Below are 18680 nucleotides of genomic sequence, written 5' to 3' on the forward strand. Positions count from 1 at the left end.
CACAAAAGGTGGCCTCACAGATCTGTTTATTCACCTGTTGCACTTGTCAAACTTGGAGCTGCTTGCATTGCACCTGCAAAAATGCAGGTTGCATCCACCGCCCTGGTGAAAATGCATCCTCTCCCTCTGCACCTGGACAATTGAACAGACCCCCTTTCCCCAGCTGGCCTGTCAGAAAGGCAGGCAAACCTGTCCGCTCTCACAAAACCCCGCGGTTACCTGCCCTGATAGGTAGCTAGCCACAGGGTTACCTGAGCCAGGTGCACACTTTTGCATGCACAACGCAAGCTCTGGGAGGTGCAGGGGTTGAGTTCACATTTTTGTGGGTGCATCTGCTGTGCCCGTATTTGAATACTGTTCCCCCCGTCTCCCCATCAGTCCACAGGTTAGGCAGTCTGGCTATCAATGACTTTTCCCACAGTCCTAGTGGGGGGTGGGTGGGTTTACTCTCGTCCACCCCCCTAAATAGCTGATACAACTTGTCCTCTAGCAGCACCCAGCTCTTGCCCCTCTGACCCCCCCAGCAACATGCAGCCTCAAGTCCCCCTCTTGTTGCACAGGGGCAAACACACTTTCCCAGCGTTTTCTACCCTCCGACCAGCCCCGGCCCCCTCCCGGAGCCCGGGGGCAGAATGCCAGGGGCTGGGCCGCGGGCAGGGCATCCCGGGGGACCCACAACCCAGCTTTGGGGTGAGCAGCGCAGGGATCCCTCCGCGTGCACACACACACACACAACTTCCAGCAGCCTGGGAAACTTCCCGACGCCAAGGAGTTCCCCTCCCCGGGCTCCTCCTGAGCGCAGGGGCTTGGGGAGCAGCTCCCCAAAACGACCCCGCCCCCACCTGCCCTTGGCAGCCCAGGGGCAGGTTCCCCATTGCCCCTTGGCGGGCTGGGCTGGGCTGAGCCCGGGGCACCTGGGCGGAAGGATCGGGGGGGGGGGGGGGGGAGAAATGGGAGGAGAGCGCGGCTCAGAGCCGCCTCCTCCTCCTCACTAGGGGATTTGCAGCCGGAGGTTGCACGGGGCGCTGCGGCTCTCTGCGTCTCTCGGGGCACCGGGCATTTCTCCCTGGGAGCGGATTGCTTTTCCCGCCTGAGTTTGGGGTGCTTTTTTTGGGGGGGGGGGGATCCTGCATGCCCGCCGGCTGGCTGGGGGCGCCCCGGGATCGATGTGGCTCTGAAAGGGGGGCCAGGACCAGCGCAAAGAGAGAGACGCCTGTGTGGAGCTCGAAGAGAAGGAATGCAGCAACTTCTGGTGCAGAGCCTCCTGCTGTCATTGCTGCCCGTGCTGAGCCGAGGTAGGGGCCGGGGCTGGGCCCGGGGGAAAGGGAGAGGATGGGGGTGGGGGGTTGGGTCTGGTCTGTGGCCACCCAGCAGTTGAGCGCCCCGGGAGATGGAGCTGGGCTCCGGCATGTCCCAGCCAAAGTCCTGCCTTCTCTCGCCGGCGAAATGGAAACTTTCTCGCCCGTTTGTTTCCCTTCTTCCCCTGCCCTGTGCCCCCCCCCCCCGGGGGGGCAGCCAGGCGTGAGGAGAGGGGGCTTCCTAACTGGAGAAGGGGAGAGACCCCCTTGGTGCTGGGGGTCCTAGCGGGGGAGAGCCCGGGGCTCACTCTAAGGCAGGTGAAACCCTTTGCAAAGTGAAAGCAGGGCTGACTGGCAGAGCAGGCTGAAGGGGAAAACACGGCGGCTTGGAAAGTTCTGTTCTTATTAGGCAAATGAGCAATCCGGAGTGAAATCGGTGTGTGTGTGTCTGTGTCTGTTGCTTTGCTGACTGCTTCCAACTGCCCTCCAAGAGGGAATTTCTCCTCCCCACTCCCCTCCGATTTTAAAAGATCACAACCCACCTGAGAGGGTGTGTGGCAGACATCGCTCCGGGGGGGGGATCCAGTGTGTTTAACCCCCTCGCTCTTAAAACAATCTGGGGGAAGAGCTGATCCTGCCTCACAAAGTGGCAGAACTTGAGCGCTCAACCAAATCCGAGCCAAGGAGGCTGTGGGTTGAGCTGAAAAACTTTATTAAAACTTTATTCTCTCGAGCTCTCCTGAGAGGAGCAAACCCTTAAAAGCTGCCATCACCAGGGCTGGAAAGCATGACTGGTTTTGTAACACAAAACAAGCCTCTGTCTGTGTCTGTGTGTGTGTGTGTGGGGGGGGGGGTAGTTTTGAGAACTGATCTCAGGATAGCAATGTGGTGAGTTGTGTGGGGGCTTTTTTATGAGTTATTTTTTCTCAGCAGTCGAATATTTCATGTAGCAAAGCTCAGAAAGTAGCTCTTTACCTTGTCCTCTTTTCAAGGCTGGAGGGAGTGCTGAACAAGCCGGAGATTGGTTTTTATTTTTTGAAAGCCTGGTTAATTTTTTATTTCCTGTTTCTCGAATCGACGTCAGATTTCTTGTTCTCTCAGCCCTTTCCTTGCAAGTTTTGGGGCGGATGTCAGAGGCCGTTGTGTTTCGGCACAGTGCAGTAACCTTTGGGGAAACAATCAAATGGAAACTTGTGCAACAATTCTTTTTTAGTCTAAAAGGCCTAAAAATGAAAGATGCATAAGTTTCACCAAGGTGAGAGAAATGAGTAGGAAGATGCTTTAAAAAAAAAAAAACTCCTTAACATGCAGAAATAATTGTATTGTGCATCTCTGCTTGGAAATGTAGCACTTCAATGCCTTTATCCTCACAACACTGAAAAAATAAAGATGGTGAAGTGCTTTTGAAAAGCGCTATATAAGAGTATAAATACAGGAGTAGCACCTACTCCTGTGAGTAGTCTCACTGACTTCCTGGGGCCTGCTAGCGCGGAGTAAGTGTTAATCAGTGAAAAGGCAGCAGAATCTAGCTCTTAAGTGTTTGGCTCAAACAGATGCTAACTGTAACATAGTGGGTTGGATTCTGCCACCCTGACTCCCACTGAAACCAGTGCCACTGATGCCAGCCAGGGAGGTTACCAGGAGATGCAGTGTTGATGTATAAGAGAAAAAAGGGGTCTGTGCTCAGCCAGCCTGTATAGCCATCTCTCATACCTGCACACTGCCCTCGCATGTTGTTGGGGTTTATATATATATATACGCGTGTGTATATAAAAAGGATGCCTAGCTGCATCTGTCCTAAATGCAACGATTTTTAAACAGGAGAGAGACTGAGGTTTTAGATCAGGGAGTGTAGGACTGAGCATTGAGACATTAATGCCTTAAGTAGCGTAGCCTTCCCCTGTGTACTTCAGAGTTATGATATAAAGTCAGAAGTCTTACTCATAGTAAGGGTGTCATCACAGCCTTCCGGGAAGAGCCCCGTTTAGGTAACATTTGCGCTGTCTAGTTTCACTTCGTTTTGCATAACTGAGGAGAGACCCAGGCTGGCTTAATTCCCTCCTCCCCAAAGAAAACAGGCTGCAGTGTGTTGGCATGGGAGGAGGTAGTGGGGCTGTTAGTTGACTCAATCAGATCTTTCAGGCAGCAGGTATTGAGTATCAAGGGTGATAGGGATTGAGAGCTGCCCTACAGTAAGTAATGTAACAAGAGGTGTCTTTAACGTTTTACAATGGGCAGCTCTGATTTCCCCCTTTGTTAGGAATCAGGGAAGGCTCTGCTCTGCAGCTGTTGCTTTTTCCCACGAGCAAGGAGGGGAGTGTGCGCCTCTGGCTTTATGACTCTCTGTTCTCCCTCTGTAGGACAGTCTGTAGCCACTTTTTGTCTGTCTGTCTGTCTGTCTTTCTTTTTTTAACCATGAATATCTGAACAGCCAGACAATTGAGCAATAGTTTCAGGAGCGTTTTCTGTAGTCAGGACAGTAGCAGTATGTGGGGGGAGGAGGGGGAGAAGGAGAAACCCAGCTAGGTGGCTGAGAACGAGGATGGGAGCCTGCCCTGTAATCTGAACTTAAAGTTTGCAGATCACTTTGCCTTGTGAAAGCAGCCCAGGCTGCTCCGGGACTGCTTTTCTTTAACGCCCCGTGGCAGCCCCCGTTCCCCTGGAAGCTGTTATGCAGCATTGCTAGCACGGCGCCATATGTTTGGTGGCATTCCATTGTACACCACCATTTGCATATTGGAAACCCCTTCTGTCACGGGCAGCCTTCATTCCACTAATGTCCCATGCCACTGCAGTGGGCCTCCGCTGGTTTTTATTGGTTAAGAGTCCTATCTGCAATTATTATTGAATGATTTTTACGCAGTGCTGTAGAGATGCATGGGGCTTTGCAGACACACCAAACATCCAGGGATGCATTCTGCTTGAAGAGACCCTGGTGTAAATCTGAAGTAACTCCATTGATTGATCTGAAGTTACTCTGGTTTTACCCCAATGTGAGAGTCAATTTTGGCCAAGGGGCTGTGCCCTGAAAAGTTTACAATCTACAGGCCAGATTGAGATGTAAAATCAGTAGTAATTCCAGGATAACTGAGAGCAGAATTTGGCCCAAAGGACCAGATCCTGAAATCCTTACCCTAGTAGGCTTCAGTGGACTACTCACTTAAATAAAGATTACTCCCATGAGTAATGGTTACTGGTTGGTCCCCTTGGTTAGGTTTTTAGAATAGCCCATGTCACCCAAACCCTAAGGGCCTGACCGACTCCATACTTAGGCAGTGCTCCCATTGAGCTCCTTCGGAGTGTAGCTGAATAAGGAATGAAAGATTGAGTCCGAAATCCATGAAGGTTGCAAAAATGATCTTTTCAGGCCAGCTTTTCCCTGCATAAAAGACAAGAGACTGGGCCATGTCATGCCAGCCCCCTTTGAAATCACATGCTGCCTAGAAACTGGTCACAGCTCGGCCCAGTGCAATTAGCCATGCATTTTTATGTGTTTCATCATTTGATGATGACTTCTACTGAGAGCCCATCGCTTCCAGAGGTTTAGCAGAGCTAGAGTCTCTGTTAGCCTGCTGATATAGACTAATATAAGACCCCCTCTCATTGACTTGAGTAAGAGAAGGCCTTTGATCAGCAAAAGACTCAGTTTGTTCTCTCTGGGGATTAGGCTAATAGAGGTGTTGAAGGCCTGGTTTACACTACAGAGTTAGGTCAATGCAAGGCAGCTTAACATCGACCTAACTATGGAAGTGTCTATGCTAAAATTTCACTCCCGCTGTCAGAACTGCCCTGGCACGCCTATTTAATAACTCCACCTCCACGAGTGGCGTTGCGTCAAGGTTGATGTAGTTGAGGTCGACACAGCATCAGTGTAGACATTCCATTGCTTACGTCGACTGTTACTGGCCTTCAGAAGCTGTCCCACAATGCCCCACGCTGACAGTTCACTCGATACCAGCGCTCCTGCCGAGGACGCACACCGCCGACACAAGGAGCAAAGTGTCAACACGCACAAGTGATATAATTATTGAGGCGTCTGTATGCCAACCGTCAATGTAATTTTGTAGGGTAGACATGGCCTAACTTCTGGCTAATTCTCATCTTCTCTTTGCAGGTTTACGATGTACCCAGCCTGCCGAATCCTGCTTGAATGGGGGAAAGTGTGAAACTTACTCCAATGGGACTGGGGTATGCCTGTAAGTATAAAAGAGAACTGAGCCAATGAGTTCCCTTTATCTAGATGAACACATTGCCATAACGTTGACTTTGCTTTGAAGGACCTGAATGCTTTCGAAAAGAGGAAAAGCATTTCCTTTATTTGAGGTGCAAGAATAATTTGCAGCCATATTGGGATCCAGTCCTACTTGAATAGGAGTCAAGCATGGTGTCCCGGTTGGGGGGAAAATACAAGAAAGGGCCAAATGTGTCACCCTGTTGAAGGCAGTGGAGCAGGATTTAGTACCATCTGGACCAATAAGTAACTTCTAAGGGAGATTCTTGATAGCCTTATTCAGTTTTTTTTTTTTTAATTCACTCCAGGACAAGCTCCTGCTTCTGGCCCCAGAATCTTGTGCTTCAGAGACCACCTGCTGGGCCTGTAAAAAGCATTAATGTCCACTGCAAAAAATCCAGCAAGCATTTTAAGAGTATCCTATTATTTACCCTACCCTTTGGCCAGAGGTCACACTCAGTGACAACCCCATGATTCATAGATTCATAGATTCCAAGGCCAGAAGGGGCCACTGTGATCACCTAATCTGACCTCCTGTATAGCAAACCCGTGGAGCTTCTCAAAAATAATTCCTAGAGCAGATCTTTTAGAAAAACATCCAGTCTTGATCTAAAAATTGCCAGTGATGGAGACCCTTGATGAATTATTCCAGTGGTTAATTATCTTCACAGCTAAAAATTTACATCCTATTTCTAAATCTGAATTTTTCTAGCTTAAACTTCCAGCCATTGGATTGTGTTGTACCTTTCTCTGCTAGGTTGAAGAGCTCATTATTCATAAATATTTGTTCCCCATGTAGGTACTTACAGACTCTAATCAAGTCATCCTGTAACCTTCTGTTTGTTAGAGATTGAGCTCCTTGAGTCTGTTGCTATAAGGCATGTTTTCCTTCTCCTTCTCCTGCTTCTTCTCTGAACTGCCTCCAGTTTATCAACATGCTTTTGGAATTGTGGACACCATAATGTCAATGTACAATAGAGAGTGATCTTCCTAACGTCATGATTCTGATTCTGCTGCCACTGAAATAAACAGATATTTAGGTATCCATTGACTTCAGTGGGTGTGACAAGGGGCCGCCACCTCCCATTAGAGTCAATGGGGGTTGAAGGCGGTTGTGGCCAGGCTCTCAGCTATGGCACATCAGCATAACTCCATTGAAGTCAATGTTCCCCAGCCAAGGATATGGCCATGCTGTGTTGCAGGATTAGGCTCATAAGAATGCATGGTTCACTCTGTAAGAAGGAGGCACCTTTTGCCTGCAAGATAGTTTTATGTGACGGTTCTCTGACCGGCTTTCTCCAATCCTGGATCATGGAGCCATCTGATGTGTAAAATGTTGGGATTCCTTGAAGGACTCACTAATTGACCTACCACAGCGATGACTGATTTCATTCCAACCTTCCAAGGAACAATAACCAAAGAGAAATGAATAAGATTCCAGTTTTTTTTTTTTTTTTTAACTATTACATAAACGAAATCCGAATGGGTTTGTTTTCCAGCCAGCCTCCCCCATCCACCTGTTAAGCGTGTGTGAGGTTGGGGCTTGCCAAGAAGACAGTCTTGTCCAGTCCAGACTTCCAATTCAGAGCTCCCCTCTGCAGAGGGACCTGACGGCATTTCCATGCCAACTGTTGAATGGCAATCTTCCTTGACAACATTCGGGGGGGAGGGGAAAGATCAGGTTTGCGTGTCTGCTTCAGTTGGGTTATTCTGCCCAGTTTGGCATCTCCTGCCCCCTCCCTTTCACCCAAACTGCCACCCCCTTGGAAAAAAAATCAGCAAATTAATCAGGCACATGAACAATTTAATGGACAAAAGTTGGGTCCCTTTGTGAGCTACTAATGAATGCACGCCACTTTTTTTTTTTTTTTTTTTTTTTGCAGAAGCCCTTACCAACGCTTGACGCTCTAAATCTTGTTTTCTTTCATTCAAAGAACGACAGCTGGGATTCGGTCGAAATTCGGCAGCTATTGTTAAGGGAGGCAGATTAATGCTGTGTGACTAATCATGTATGGCTTCCCCGAATGCATAACTCTTTCCATCCCCCCACCCCAACCCTACACCCCTCCTTTTCCTTGTGGTTTCTTTCTTTCTTGTTTTCTTTCTTTCTTTCTTTCTCTTAAGTTCCAACTCCCTGCAACTCCCGATTTACATTGCATGTGCAGATGGCAGTGGAATCTAATTAGATCTGATGTGTGCAAGCTCTATTAGAAGGAGGAAAAGCCTCCAAAGTATCTGTCTTTTTTAAGAGAAAAAGAGAGTGTTTGGTATCTTTGAAGAATTTTTTTGCTGGCAGCTGTAAGTGACTTATCTTCTTGACCACAAATACAGAGCCGCTTGCAAATGTGTGAGCTGTTTTTGCAGAAAACTAAGGTTTCAGTAGTCATTAATATTGAATGCTGTCTGTGTAGGTTGAACTTTTAATGGATGATGATTTCGGGAAGGCAAGTTTGGTAGGGACTGAGACGTTGGATGAGATGTAACTTCCAAGGTAGCTGATAGGGATTAGCAAAATCTTATTTTTCAGACTTCTCTAAGTATCCCTTTACTAGGAGTTTTGCTTCCAAGCCCCTTAAATAAAGCAAAGTTAAGAGCATAGATAGCAGAAGTGGAAAAAGTTGGCACCTCCCATTGGCGCCTGAATGAAACATACTATTTTGGCTAGAGGCCACATCTCAGTTTGGCCTGGCACTTAACACAGTTTGGCCATAAAGCCCCTTTGTGCTTCCCCCACAAATCCAATTAGAAAGTGGAGTGAAATAAATCGTGTACGAGGGAGAAGCTACTCCAATGGAGAAGTATCTCTGCATTTGTTGTGGATACTCATTACAGCAGAGAGCTAACTGAGTTACTTGAAAGTAACTTTGGTTTCAGAGCTATCAGTGTCTAAGCCCTGTTGTGGAAAGCACATCACCAGGGCGAAATGATGAGCTTTCACTTACTTTTGTTATTTTACAGCTACATTTCCTAAAACTCCTGGTCCTTTATCTTATTGTCTCCTTGCCAGTCCGTCTTGTACATAGAGCTTTAATTGAATGAAGAGGCCTGGGCATTTGATCAGCTAGAGGTCTTGCAACAGAAGTGGCCTAATTAAATTGCCTTTAGAGGTCCTATATGCAGTGTAGTTCTAACTGTGTCGGTCCCGGGACATTAAAGAGTCAACGTGGGTGAGGTAATATCTGTTATTGGACCAACTTCTGTTGGCGAGAGAGACCAGCTTTCAAGCTTATACAGAGCTCTTCTGCGGGTTTCGGAGTATGTTTCCCAGACCCGAAGAAAAGCCCTGTGTGAGCTCGAAAGCTGGTCTCTCTCCCCAGCAGAAGTTGGTCCAATAACAGATAATACCTCACTCACCTTGGCTCTTTAGAGTTCCTATGCAGGAATAATATGATCTTACAAATAGCTAGAAAGATTATTGTGATGTTTCACCTAACGGGATCTTGCGAGGAACTTAACTCAAGGTAAAAATAACCCAACATCAAACTCTTGCCCTGGATTTGTAACTTTAAAAAGCCTGGTTTGCAAAAGTTTGTACCAGCAGATGGTGATGCTAGCCACTGACTGCAACAGCACCGACAAGTGTGGTTTTGTGGTGTGTGTTAACTGTGGCTTTAAGGAATAGGCTCTCATTTGAATCAAACATGTTCCCAGATCAGATGAAAAGGTTTTTCTGAAGATCACTTTGACTTGCAGTGATAGGTCCTAATTAAACATTGGTACAGTTATATTTTGGACTGGTACCATCGCAAATGAATAGGACTAGTCTAAGATTGTTGTGACATGCAAATTTTATTCCCAGCAAGCCTCTGTTCCACTAGTTAAAAGCACATGGTTTGGGAGGGGGCTGAAGTACGAATTCAGTCCCACCTGTGTTTCATCACTGAAATCAGGGGGTTACGCCATAGGCACCAACTTTCTCTGACGCCGGTGGGTGCTCACGCCCCCCGCCCCTTTCCCCTCCCTGACTCCACCCCATCCCCGCCCCTGGCCCTGCCCCATTCCAACCCCATCCCCAAAGTCCTCTCCCTAACTCCACCCCCTCGGTGCCCCTATTGGATCCCTTCCCCAAATCCCTGCCCCCGCCTCTTCCCCCAGCACACCGCGTTCCCCCTCCTCCCCCCTCCCTCCCTGCGCCGCGAATCAGCTGTTTCGCGGCGCAAGCGCTGGGAGGGAGGGGGAAGAAGCAGGACGTGGCGGTGTGCTCGCGGAGGAGGCGGAGGCGAGCTGGAGCAGGGGCGCGGGGCGGGGCCATGGGGAGCTGCCGGTGGGTGCTGAACACCCACCAATTTTTTTCCGTGGGTGCTGTAGCCACGGAGCACCCACAGAGTTGGCGCCTATGGGTTACGCCAACGTGCTGAGAATCTGGCCCTGTGTAGCAAAGCGGCTTTTAAGGCTAAGGAACAGGTTAAATCTAACCACTAGGTTTGCAGTGAGGAAAAGGTCAGTTTGCTAAAGTACTTCCTTTTGTTTATGAATCTCTGTAGCCTTATGGTTCAACTTCTGGATATAGGGCTGTGGAGGTCAATGAAAAAACTGCAGTGGCCAATGGATCTGACCCGTAGGAGTTGGGGAAATATTTGTTTAAACCTCGATTTTTAAAAAGCAAGAGGTTATTATTTTAGATTAAAATAATTTTTGTGGTGACAACCCGAAAGCTACAGCGACAGTCTCAATTCTGCAGTCTTTTGTGGCCTCTGGGTTATTCAACTGCTCAGTCATTGTTATCTCATTTTAAAGGACGGATGTTTCCTTCTGGTTTGATATTTCTCATGTGCTTTAGCCCAACGTTATTTCCATGAAATAATAACAAAGAAAAAACGTCGCCTCCATGCTGGACAGGAAGAGGGTGGAGTGTGAAACAATCAACCAGAGGAAACTCTTAAAGGAACAGTCTCATGGTGATTCAGCCACGTTGAGGCTCCTGGGTGGTCGTTTCAAGTCTGATCTCATGTGTTCGGAAGGAACAGGGTTGGAGTCTGGAGACTTGGTGGAAGAGGGTAGATTAAAAATACAAAAGCATCAGCATCCCCTGTTGCAGCTTCCAGTGGAAGAGAATCTTGGTCCAGATCTTCAGCTGGCATAAATCAGCACTGCCCCCCGAGTCAGCAGAGCTTCATCCATTCGCACCAGCGGAGGATCTGGCCCCTTGTGTTGTTTTATGCTGGTTTATAGGGATTTTTTCATATATTACTTTTTCCCCACCCATCCCAATGCGGCTTCTATTCTCAAACAGTCAGCAGAAGGATCGGAAGGGTGATTTCATGGCTGAACTTTGCCTATATCTCTTGTCACGTGCTCCGTGCAAGAAACTGGTTGCAGGTCCCAGCCACCTCTCTGCCAAACATCATTTAGGAAGTTTCTCAGAACGGGTGTAGGGGGCTCATTCTCCAGCGCCTTTTGCCTTGTGCCTGTGCAAAGTGTTTCATCATTGAAATCAGCCGAGTGACGCTGATGAACTGAGAATCTGGCCTTGGTGAAATCCGTCTTGTCGCCACCTTGAGCTGATTCAGATTCTGCCTCCACCAAAACACATTGAGTTATTCCAATCCCTCAGCCAAGGGCTTGGGAACAGGAGTGTATCACGCCGTTTTCCTTAAATGCCACCAGAGACTCTGAGCAAGACTTAGAAGAATGAAGAGCCTTAGAACTTGTGTGATCCTGTTTATTGATCACCTGCGCTCACGATGGCAGATGTAGCTACACTGCTCATAGGGATTCTGCCCGTATGTTATGGGTTTTTTTTTTCTTCATCGCTTGAACCTGCCCTGTGAGAACTATCTGACCTCAAAGGGCTAGAATCGTAGCTGGTGTGAATCTTCATAACTACGTTAACTTCAATGGAGCTCTGTTGATTTCCGCTAGCTGATGCTCTGGCCCAAAGGGGGTTATAGTTTATTGCAGGGATTCTCAGACTTTTGTATGGGTGACCCCTTTCACACAGCAAGTCTCTGAGTGCAACCCCCCCCATATACATTAAAAACACTTGTTTATGTATTGAACACCATTATAAATGCTGGAGGCCAAGCAGGGTTTGGGGTGGAGGCTGACAGCTCGCGACCCCCCCATGTAATAACTTCACGACCCCCTGAGGGGTCCCGACCCCCAGTTTGAGAACCCCTGGTTTATTGTATATTGCATTAGATGGTTCCACTTGTTCCCCACCTTCTTTGCCCCTCTATTTGTAAAACATTAGAAACAAACAATTTGGCAGTTAAAGGGCTGAATAACATACATCAGCAAGCAATTAGCAAGTTTTAAACTAACATCCTTTGTAAATTAACTTTTTCTTTCCGGACCTGGAGGTGCCCTGACCCTCACTTTGCTCATGTTCATAGACGTGCTGACTGGTAACTGTATGTACGTGAGTGGAATGTGAAATTTATAGAGCATAAACATATTTAACCAACTAGTAGCCTCAGGGCGCAATTACCATAGGCTGGTGTACGTGTGGTCATTATGGTGAGTTCCCATGGCTAAGCTATCTCCAGGGTATGGGGTATAGTTTTTCAGGCCATAAATCAAGTCTGTAGGGTAGAGGAGCCTGCATTTGCTTGCAGGATCCTACATCAACATCTGTATCTTCCCAAAGCAAAGTAGACTTTTGATGTGAAAGGTGAGGCATATCTCCATTTTTTTAAAGGGGGAGGGATAGCTCTGTGGTTTGAGCATTGACCTGCTAAACCCAGGGTTGTGAGTTCAGTTCTTGAGGGGGCCACTTAGGGATCTGGGGCAAAATCAGTACTTGGTCCTGCTAGTGAAGGCAGGGGGCTGGTCTTGATGACCTTTCAGGGCCCCTTCCAGTTCTATGAGATAGGTAGATCTCCATATAGGTGGTTGGCTTAGATGTTAGATAGGAATCCATCCACCTATCTGAGGGCCATATCCAGACAGGTGATGAGCAGTTCCCACTCCTCTGGGTGGGATTTGTGGATGCTCAGCATCTCTTGGGATTGGACACTGAAAGAGGCCTCCGACACTGTGTCAGGCCTGTGTCAGGCCTAGGCACTGCGGGGATCTAAGCGCATAGAGGAAAACGAGTCCAGTGCAAATTCCAGACTAACGGAGCCTGCCTTTCAAATGGCGCCTCTTGCTCTTCATCACACTGGGCACCATTAGGAGATGGCTGTTTATCCCCCTGTGCCTAGAAGGGGGTGTACTGACCCCCCCCCGTCCTGTGGTAAACGCCTGCGGGTGGTACCTGCCCAGTTTTTAATGGCGCTCACTCTACTTTCTGGCCCGTTGTGCAGTAACAACTTGAGTTGGTTTTGGTGTAGGAAGAATTATGCCGAGACTTTTAGTATCTTTTCGTTTCTGCTCCTGGACACTGGAGTTGAACCGCAGGCTTTGTGATTCCTCCATGTAATTCTGCTTCTGCTGCCGCATCTAAACATGGGACAGTTTTGTTTCTCTGGAAGTGTGTCTCTTTGGAGACCTCCGCATGGTTCAGTGCAGTGCCACAACCACCAGGAGGTAAATGATTTACTTGGCTGTAGCTGAACTAACTTGGAGCTTTGGCAATTGGTGTCCTGCATCCCCAGAGCAGGTGTGTGGAGCTGCAGCCGAATGCAGGAAGTCAATGGAATGGCATTCCTGGAGTGTAATGGGCTGTCCAGCAGTAGGAAGCTTTCAAGCGCTCAACTCGAAGGACATGGGATGTAAACTTTTGTGTTTTCAGGGTAACCAGGGCAAAAATGGGCTGTGTGGGCAGGGGTGTCAGAGCATGGCCACGCAAATGCCAACATACGGGCCCAGTGCTGCAGTTCTTAGACTCAGGAGGACTTTGCTTGAACACGGGCTGCATATGTCAGAGAAATTCACCTCTGTGCAGCCAGCCAGTCCCAGGGCCATGTGCTCCTATCCTCTCTTTGGAGGTGGTAAATGGGGCGACTGTAATACCATGTGCTGGCTGTCTGCATATCACTGCAGCAGTTGCACTGATGTAACTGAGGAGAATTTGGCCCTTGGTGTTGAAAGCTCCTCCATTGTACTTTCAATGCTGAGGGCCCCGTACTGCTCTGTTACACCGGTGTAAATCTGGAAACAGCTCCATTGTAAATCCAGCGTAATTCCATTGGAGACAGCTCAGAGCAGAATCTGGCCTTAAGATCCAAATTCTCCCCTGATCTGCATCCCGCAAAATCCTCTGAAGTCAATGGGTGGAATGGCAGGCGGATTGGGTGCACATTGGCTTTTATTCTAATTTAAAACCATTGAACCCTGTGGGGAATTTGACAGAGCTCAGCACTCCCATTAACTGGACTGCTCTGCTTGCCGATGGTATTTGATGCTCGGCTGTTACTCTTCACTACTGACAACTTTTGAAACATAGTCACTAAACATCCCTTTAGCAGCGATATTCAGAGCCCAGTGACTATTAGGTAAGAGCCGGATCCTGCAGGATACTCTGGAAGTGCTGTTAGAAGGATGATATTATTCCTATTTATTATTTGTGTTGCGGTAGTGCCTAGGAGTCCGAATAACAGACCATTGTGCTAGGCGCTGTACAAACACCGAGCAAAGAGACTGCTCCAAACAGCTTACAATAACCCAAGTGACAGAAGAGTAGCGATTCTAGTTTGATGCTTGCTTATTAAGCTTTGCGCTTATTTGAATACGTTAAGGTTTTTTGCACATAGGGAATACCAGTGGTTCTCAACCTGTGGCCCAGGTGACATCCACAGGGGCATACAGGTAGCATTGGGTGTGGCCCACATAACACATTTTGGGCTGTATATGCGGCCCACAATGGTAAATAGGTTGAGAACCACTGGAATAGACCAATAAAAATGTGCATTTACTATAAATTCAGCAAGGAAGACCCCATGTGGTGCATAATGTTAAAGATATCCCAGAGGAAGGTCAGTTTAATATTAGCGCCTTCTCTGCAGGTCCAGGAGTTTAGTTTCCCATAGAACCGTCACGTTGTAAAGAATTCTGCTCCCATGTTCTCACACATGAGGTTTGTGACTGTTTATTTAATTTCCAAGGAACGATACAGAGACAATAGGCTAGATTCTCAGCTATTGTTAATCAGCGTTGCTCCAGTGACTTCAGTTGAAGTATTCCAGTTTACACCAGCTAGGGATTGCGGCCAAATATGGAAACATGTTATTGTAGAGTTTATTTTCTCCATTTATGCTTCTTCGTAAGAGCCTCTGAGTACAGATGTCTGTAAGATGGCAATCAGAACTTGAAATCAGGCTGTCTTATCTGAGGATCAGATTCTCCTTTTGGCAAAAGTGGTGTAATTCTGGTGTAATGCCAAAGAAGTCTGGAGTTATTCCAGATTTACAGGGGTGGAATTGAGATGAGAATCTGGCCTCTTGTATGGAAGACAATGCACAAAATAAAGGCTTGCGCCAAAGCCCACTGAAGTCAATGAGCATCTTTCCCATTCATAGCTGAGATGAGAGTCTGATTAGAGTGGGGGTTTGTTCGTTGGTACTGAATAGATTCACATCATAAATTGCCCAGGGAGGCTGTGGAATCTCCATCACTGGAGATTTTTAAGAGCAAGTTAGACAAACACTGGTCAGGGATGGTCTAGATCAGTGGTCTCCAAAGTGGGGTGCACAGTGGTGCCCGAGGGGGTGCGCAAGAGGATCCTTCGGGGTGCCCGGCAGGAGGAGCGCCGCCGGAGCAGCGCCACTTTTTTTTTTTCCCCCCTCGGCAGTTCGGCCGGGTGTCCGAGCGGCTTTTTTTTTTTTTTTTTTCGCTTCGAGAGCCGGGAGCAGGGGGTGCTGCTCAAAATTTTTTTACTGATGGGGTGCGCAATCAAAAAAGTTTGGAGACCACTGGTCTAGATAATACTTAGTCCTGCCATGAGTGCAGAGGACTGGGCTAGACGACCTCTTGAGGTCCCTCCCAGTCCTACCATTCTGTGATAATGAAAAACCACATGGATCAAGCCTGGCTGGTCTTGGTTTAGAGGCTTCCGGTTTTAGCAGAAGCGAGGGAAATCCTGTGTAGATGTCCCTACCATCTCAGGCCTGTGTCTCCAGAGGTGATGCTGTGTGCATGCTAAATACTTCCCTCCCACACCTCTAAACCAAAGTGTTACGGGGGCTCTGAAGTTTTCATTCTGGGCTCCCATTGAAGCTAATAGCAGAACTCCCATTAGCCTCCTGTGACGTGATTTTGGTGTCTGTGAAGCATTCTCTGGTAGATCTTGGTAAGACCATACCCTGGCTCCTCATCCCCCTGCCTACCTACAATGGTGGTTTAAAATAACTGATCACTTATAGTTTTCTCTTTCAAGTCCATCTCTTTGAAGCTTATGAGTAAATGAGTATTCAGCGCTGTTTTAAACTGACCGTATGGATGAAGTACATAAATGTCTCTAAGGAAGTGGTTTTCAACTTGTGGTCCGTGGATGCCTGGGGGGCCGCAGCAGACTATGTCTAAGATTTCCAATGGGGTCCGCACCTCCATTTGAAATTTTGTAGGAGTCCGCAAATGAAAAAAAGGTTGAAAACCATCACTGTAATGAGCTATGGGAAGAGTCATTAGGATAAATAACTTGGTTGGACCTTCCTTGTGGAAACTACAGGAAACAAAAGAGCAGTTGAGAAGTTCAGGTTGGAGCTAGTTAATTGCAGGGCGGCACCTTATAGAGTGGGGAAAAATTCTGCTGCGTATCAGAGCCAGCTAGCTGCCTTGCGTTTACGTCAGCAGAGCCTACAGCTCTGAAGTGCAGCAGTACAGGAGATGGTGGAGGAGGTGTTGGCGGGGGTCCTGTCCGCCACTCTGGAATTTTTCCTTTAATTAAAACTGTGCTTTAAGCCTGCTTTGATTGGGGCATATATATCTAAATGCTATTTGTAAAACATTGTATATACTTTTTGTGAGCTATATACACACGCGCATTATAGGCTGGATTTTCCAAAGCACTCAGCCTTGGACTAACAATTCCACTGGGAACAGTTAGCCCAACTCTCAGTCCCATTGACTGCAATGGGTGCAGAGGCTTTTGAAGGTCTCTGCCATCTAATCTGATCTCTATCAGCTATCATAGATACGCTCCCTAGCTATCTGCCTACCCATCATAATATGGAAATGGCATTCTTGAGTGGTTAGAAGGTGGGGCAAAAAGTCAGGGCTCCTGGTTTTATTGGGAAGTCCCTTAACCTCTCCGTGTCTATTTCACGCCACTTGACGTTACCTGGGCATTGAAAACTCTCCTTATATGATGCATAGACCACTGTGCAACTCCTGCTAGGCACTTCTTGAAGCAGAAACGCAGTTCAGTAGAATCTGCTTATACAGATGGAGCAGGAGATACAGTGCCTCCTCCCTGAGAATGTAGTGACAAGAATCCTATTGACGTGAATGGAAGAAGGATCAGGGTAATGGGTAAATAGTGCTTCGGATAAGTGTGTGGTTCCAGTGTAACTGACGTGTCTGGGGGCACAGCCCCAGTTTGAATAGTTTTCCCTCCCCACTGCAGGAGGGGAGGAGTTGTGCTATAATGTGGCTGATGTGTATTAGATGATTTTCTAACTCCATCACTGTACTAGGTGGTTTGGTTTGGTGTTTTTTATTAAAATCAAAAGTAACCAGAGTGGCTTTTAACTCAGCAGTACTAACTCTGACCCTGATTCAGCCAGGTAAGTGAGTACATGCCTAACTGATTGAAATCGGGAGGATTATTCACAGTTGGAATTAGATACCAGCCCATGTACTTTGCCAAATTAGGACCTAATTGCTGGTGCCACTGGAATAAGCAATGATTTGAACATTGCACCTAATGAGAGCAGAGTATTGTAGTTTGTGACCGTTATTCCCCATACAAGACTTAACATTTTGTTCTAGCTTTTATGCCATGATGTTCAGTCCCCAAGGCTGTCTGAAGTTAATATTGGCAACGTCAGTTAATTGATTAACATTTAGGCATTGGTTGAAAGCCCTCGTGAACCTTCAGCAAATGGGGAGGGGGGAGGGTTGGCGGGAAGGGAGCTGAAGTTTAATGGGAAACTTTCATGCTCAGTCAAGTTGCAAAAAGTTTATTTGCACATAAATCACTTTCTTTTTAACAAGATTTTAACCTAATTCCCTTCCCAAAACTCGGGAAGGCTTAATGGTATTTAGATGTGAAATGGATTTGTAAGTTTTAAAGATGCCATAATTGCTCCCCTATTTAATAGATTGTACAACTCCAGCATGTAAGGGAAGGCTGGGAAGTTAGTCTGCTAAAGTGCTTTGATTTATGATGCTGTGTTGCTGCTCTGACATGGGGCACAGAATTCAGAAAGAAACCAGTTTATTAAAGTTTAGATATTGCAATGTCTCACTATCCTGTCACCCAGGGCCTGCTCCAAAGTCCGCTTAAGTTGATAGACTCTGTTTACCTTAATTTGGCTTTAGAACAGGCCCTTATAGCTAACTCTGGGGAGCCAAAAAGGTTGCAGAAATGTAGCTGAAGGCAAGAATGGACCTGAAGAATCCGGCTGTATGTGAAAGTTTGATTCCAGTGCTGGGCCAGGAATTTTTAAGCTACTGCAGAACAGGAGAATGTTTCATTCACAAGTGTCTTATTCTTTTGTGAATGGAGACTTGGAAGCCGAAAGCTCTTTGACAGATTGGTGGCATGTAGGCCCCAGGGGTGGTCCTGCAAACCCTTACTCCCTTGAGTAGTCTCATGGAGTGGAATGGGATAGCTGCCATGGAGCAGGGGAACTGGGCCTCATTTTGTACAGCATCTTTACCCCCCAGACACTCTCCGAGACATTGGAGGGCTGATCTCTCTTTCCCAGGCCTGCTGATCCCTGGTACCACAGCCTCTGATTTCGGAGCCATCAGCGCAGTCCAATCACCAAACCTCCATCCTACGGTATAATATTACAGGCGCCAGAACTAGTGGCACGATGCTTTGACTGTGTTTATGGGCCACGCGGTGACCCTGAGAACGAAAGGCTAATCCATCAAGGCCCGCTCAGGCTACAATATGGCACTTCTTGTGTCCACTGAAGACGGTCCCCGGAGGGATAACAAAAGAAGACTTCAGCATTTGTGCTGTTCACGCTGTCAGCCACCCTATGAGTCCTGTGCCCTCCTGCCATGGTGGTCATAGTTAAAGGGGTTGTGCTCATGACATCTCTTCTAATGGTATTAATGTCTTGTAAGATCAAGAGCCAAAGTACTTTTAAGGCTTC

At 47.4% G+C, this 18680-nt stretch overlaps 1 protein-coding gene across 3 annotated transcripts in view; it reads left to right on the forward strand.

The window, feature by feature from the left end:
* Window positions 1-970: 970 nt before the first annotated feature.
* Window positions 971-18680, forward strand: part of NOTCH1 (notch receptor 1) — an 81631-nt gene continuing 63921 nt past the window's right edge. For 2 of the 3 annotated variants that reach the window (XM_042854363.2, XM_042854364.2), the window contains exons 1-2: window positions 991-1295; window positions 5413-5494. In XM_042854363.2, the coding sequence (XP_042710297.2) occupies window positions 1238-1295; window positions 5413-5494 (140 nt within the window). In that variant the 5' untranslated portion in view covers window positions 991-1237. Of the gene's footprint in view, window positions 1296-5412; window positions 5495-18680 lie in introns of all 3 variants that reach the window. The other variant, XM_008169491.4, reaches the window with a different exon arrangement.

The sequence above is a fragment of the Chrysemys picta genome, chromosome 18 (assembly GCF_011386835.1).
Source record: "Chrysemys picta bellii isolate R12L10 chromosome 18, ASM1138683v2, whole genome shotgun sequence".
Classification (NCBI taxonomy): Eukaryota; Metazoa; Chordata; order Testudines; family Emydidae; genus Chrysemys; species Chrysemys picta.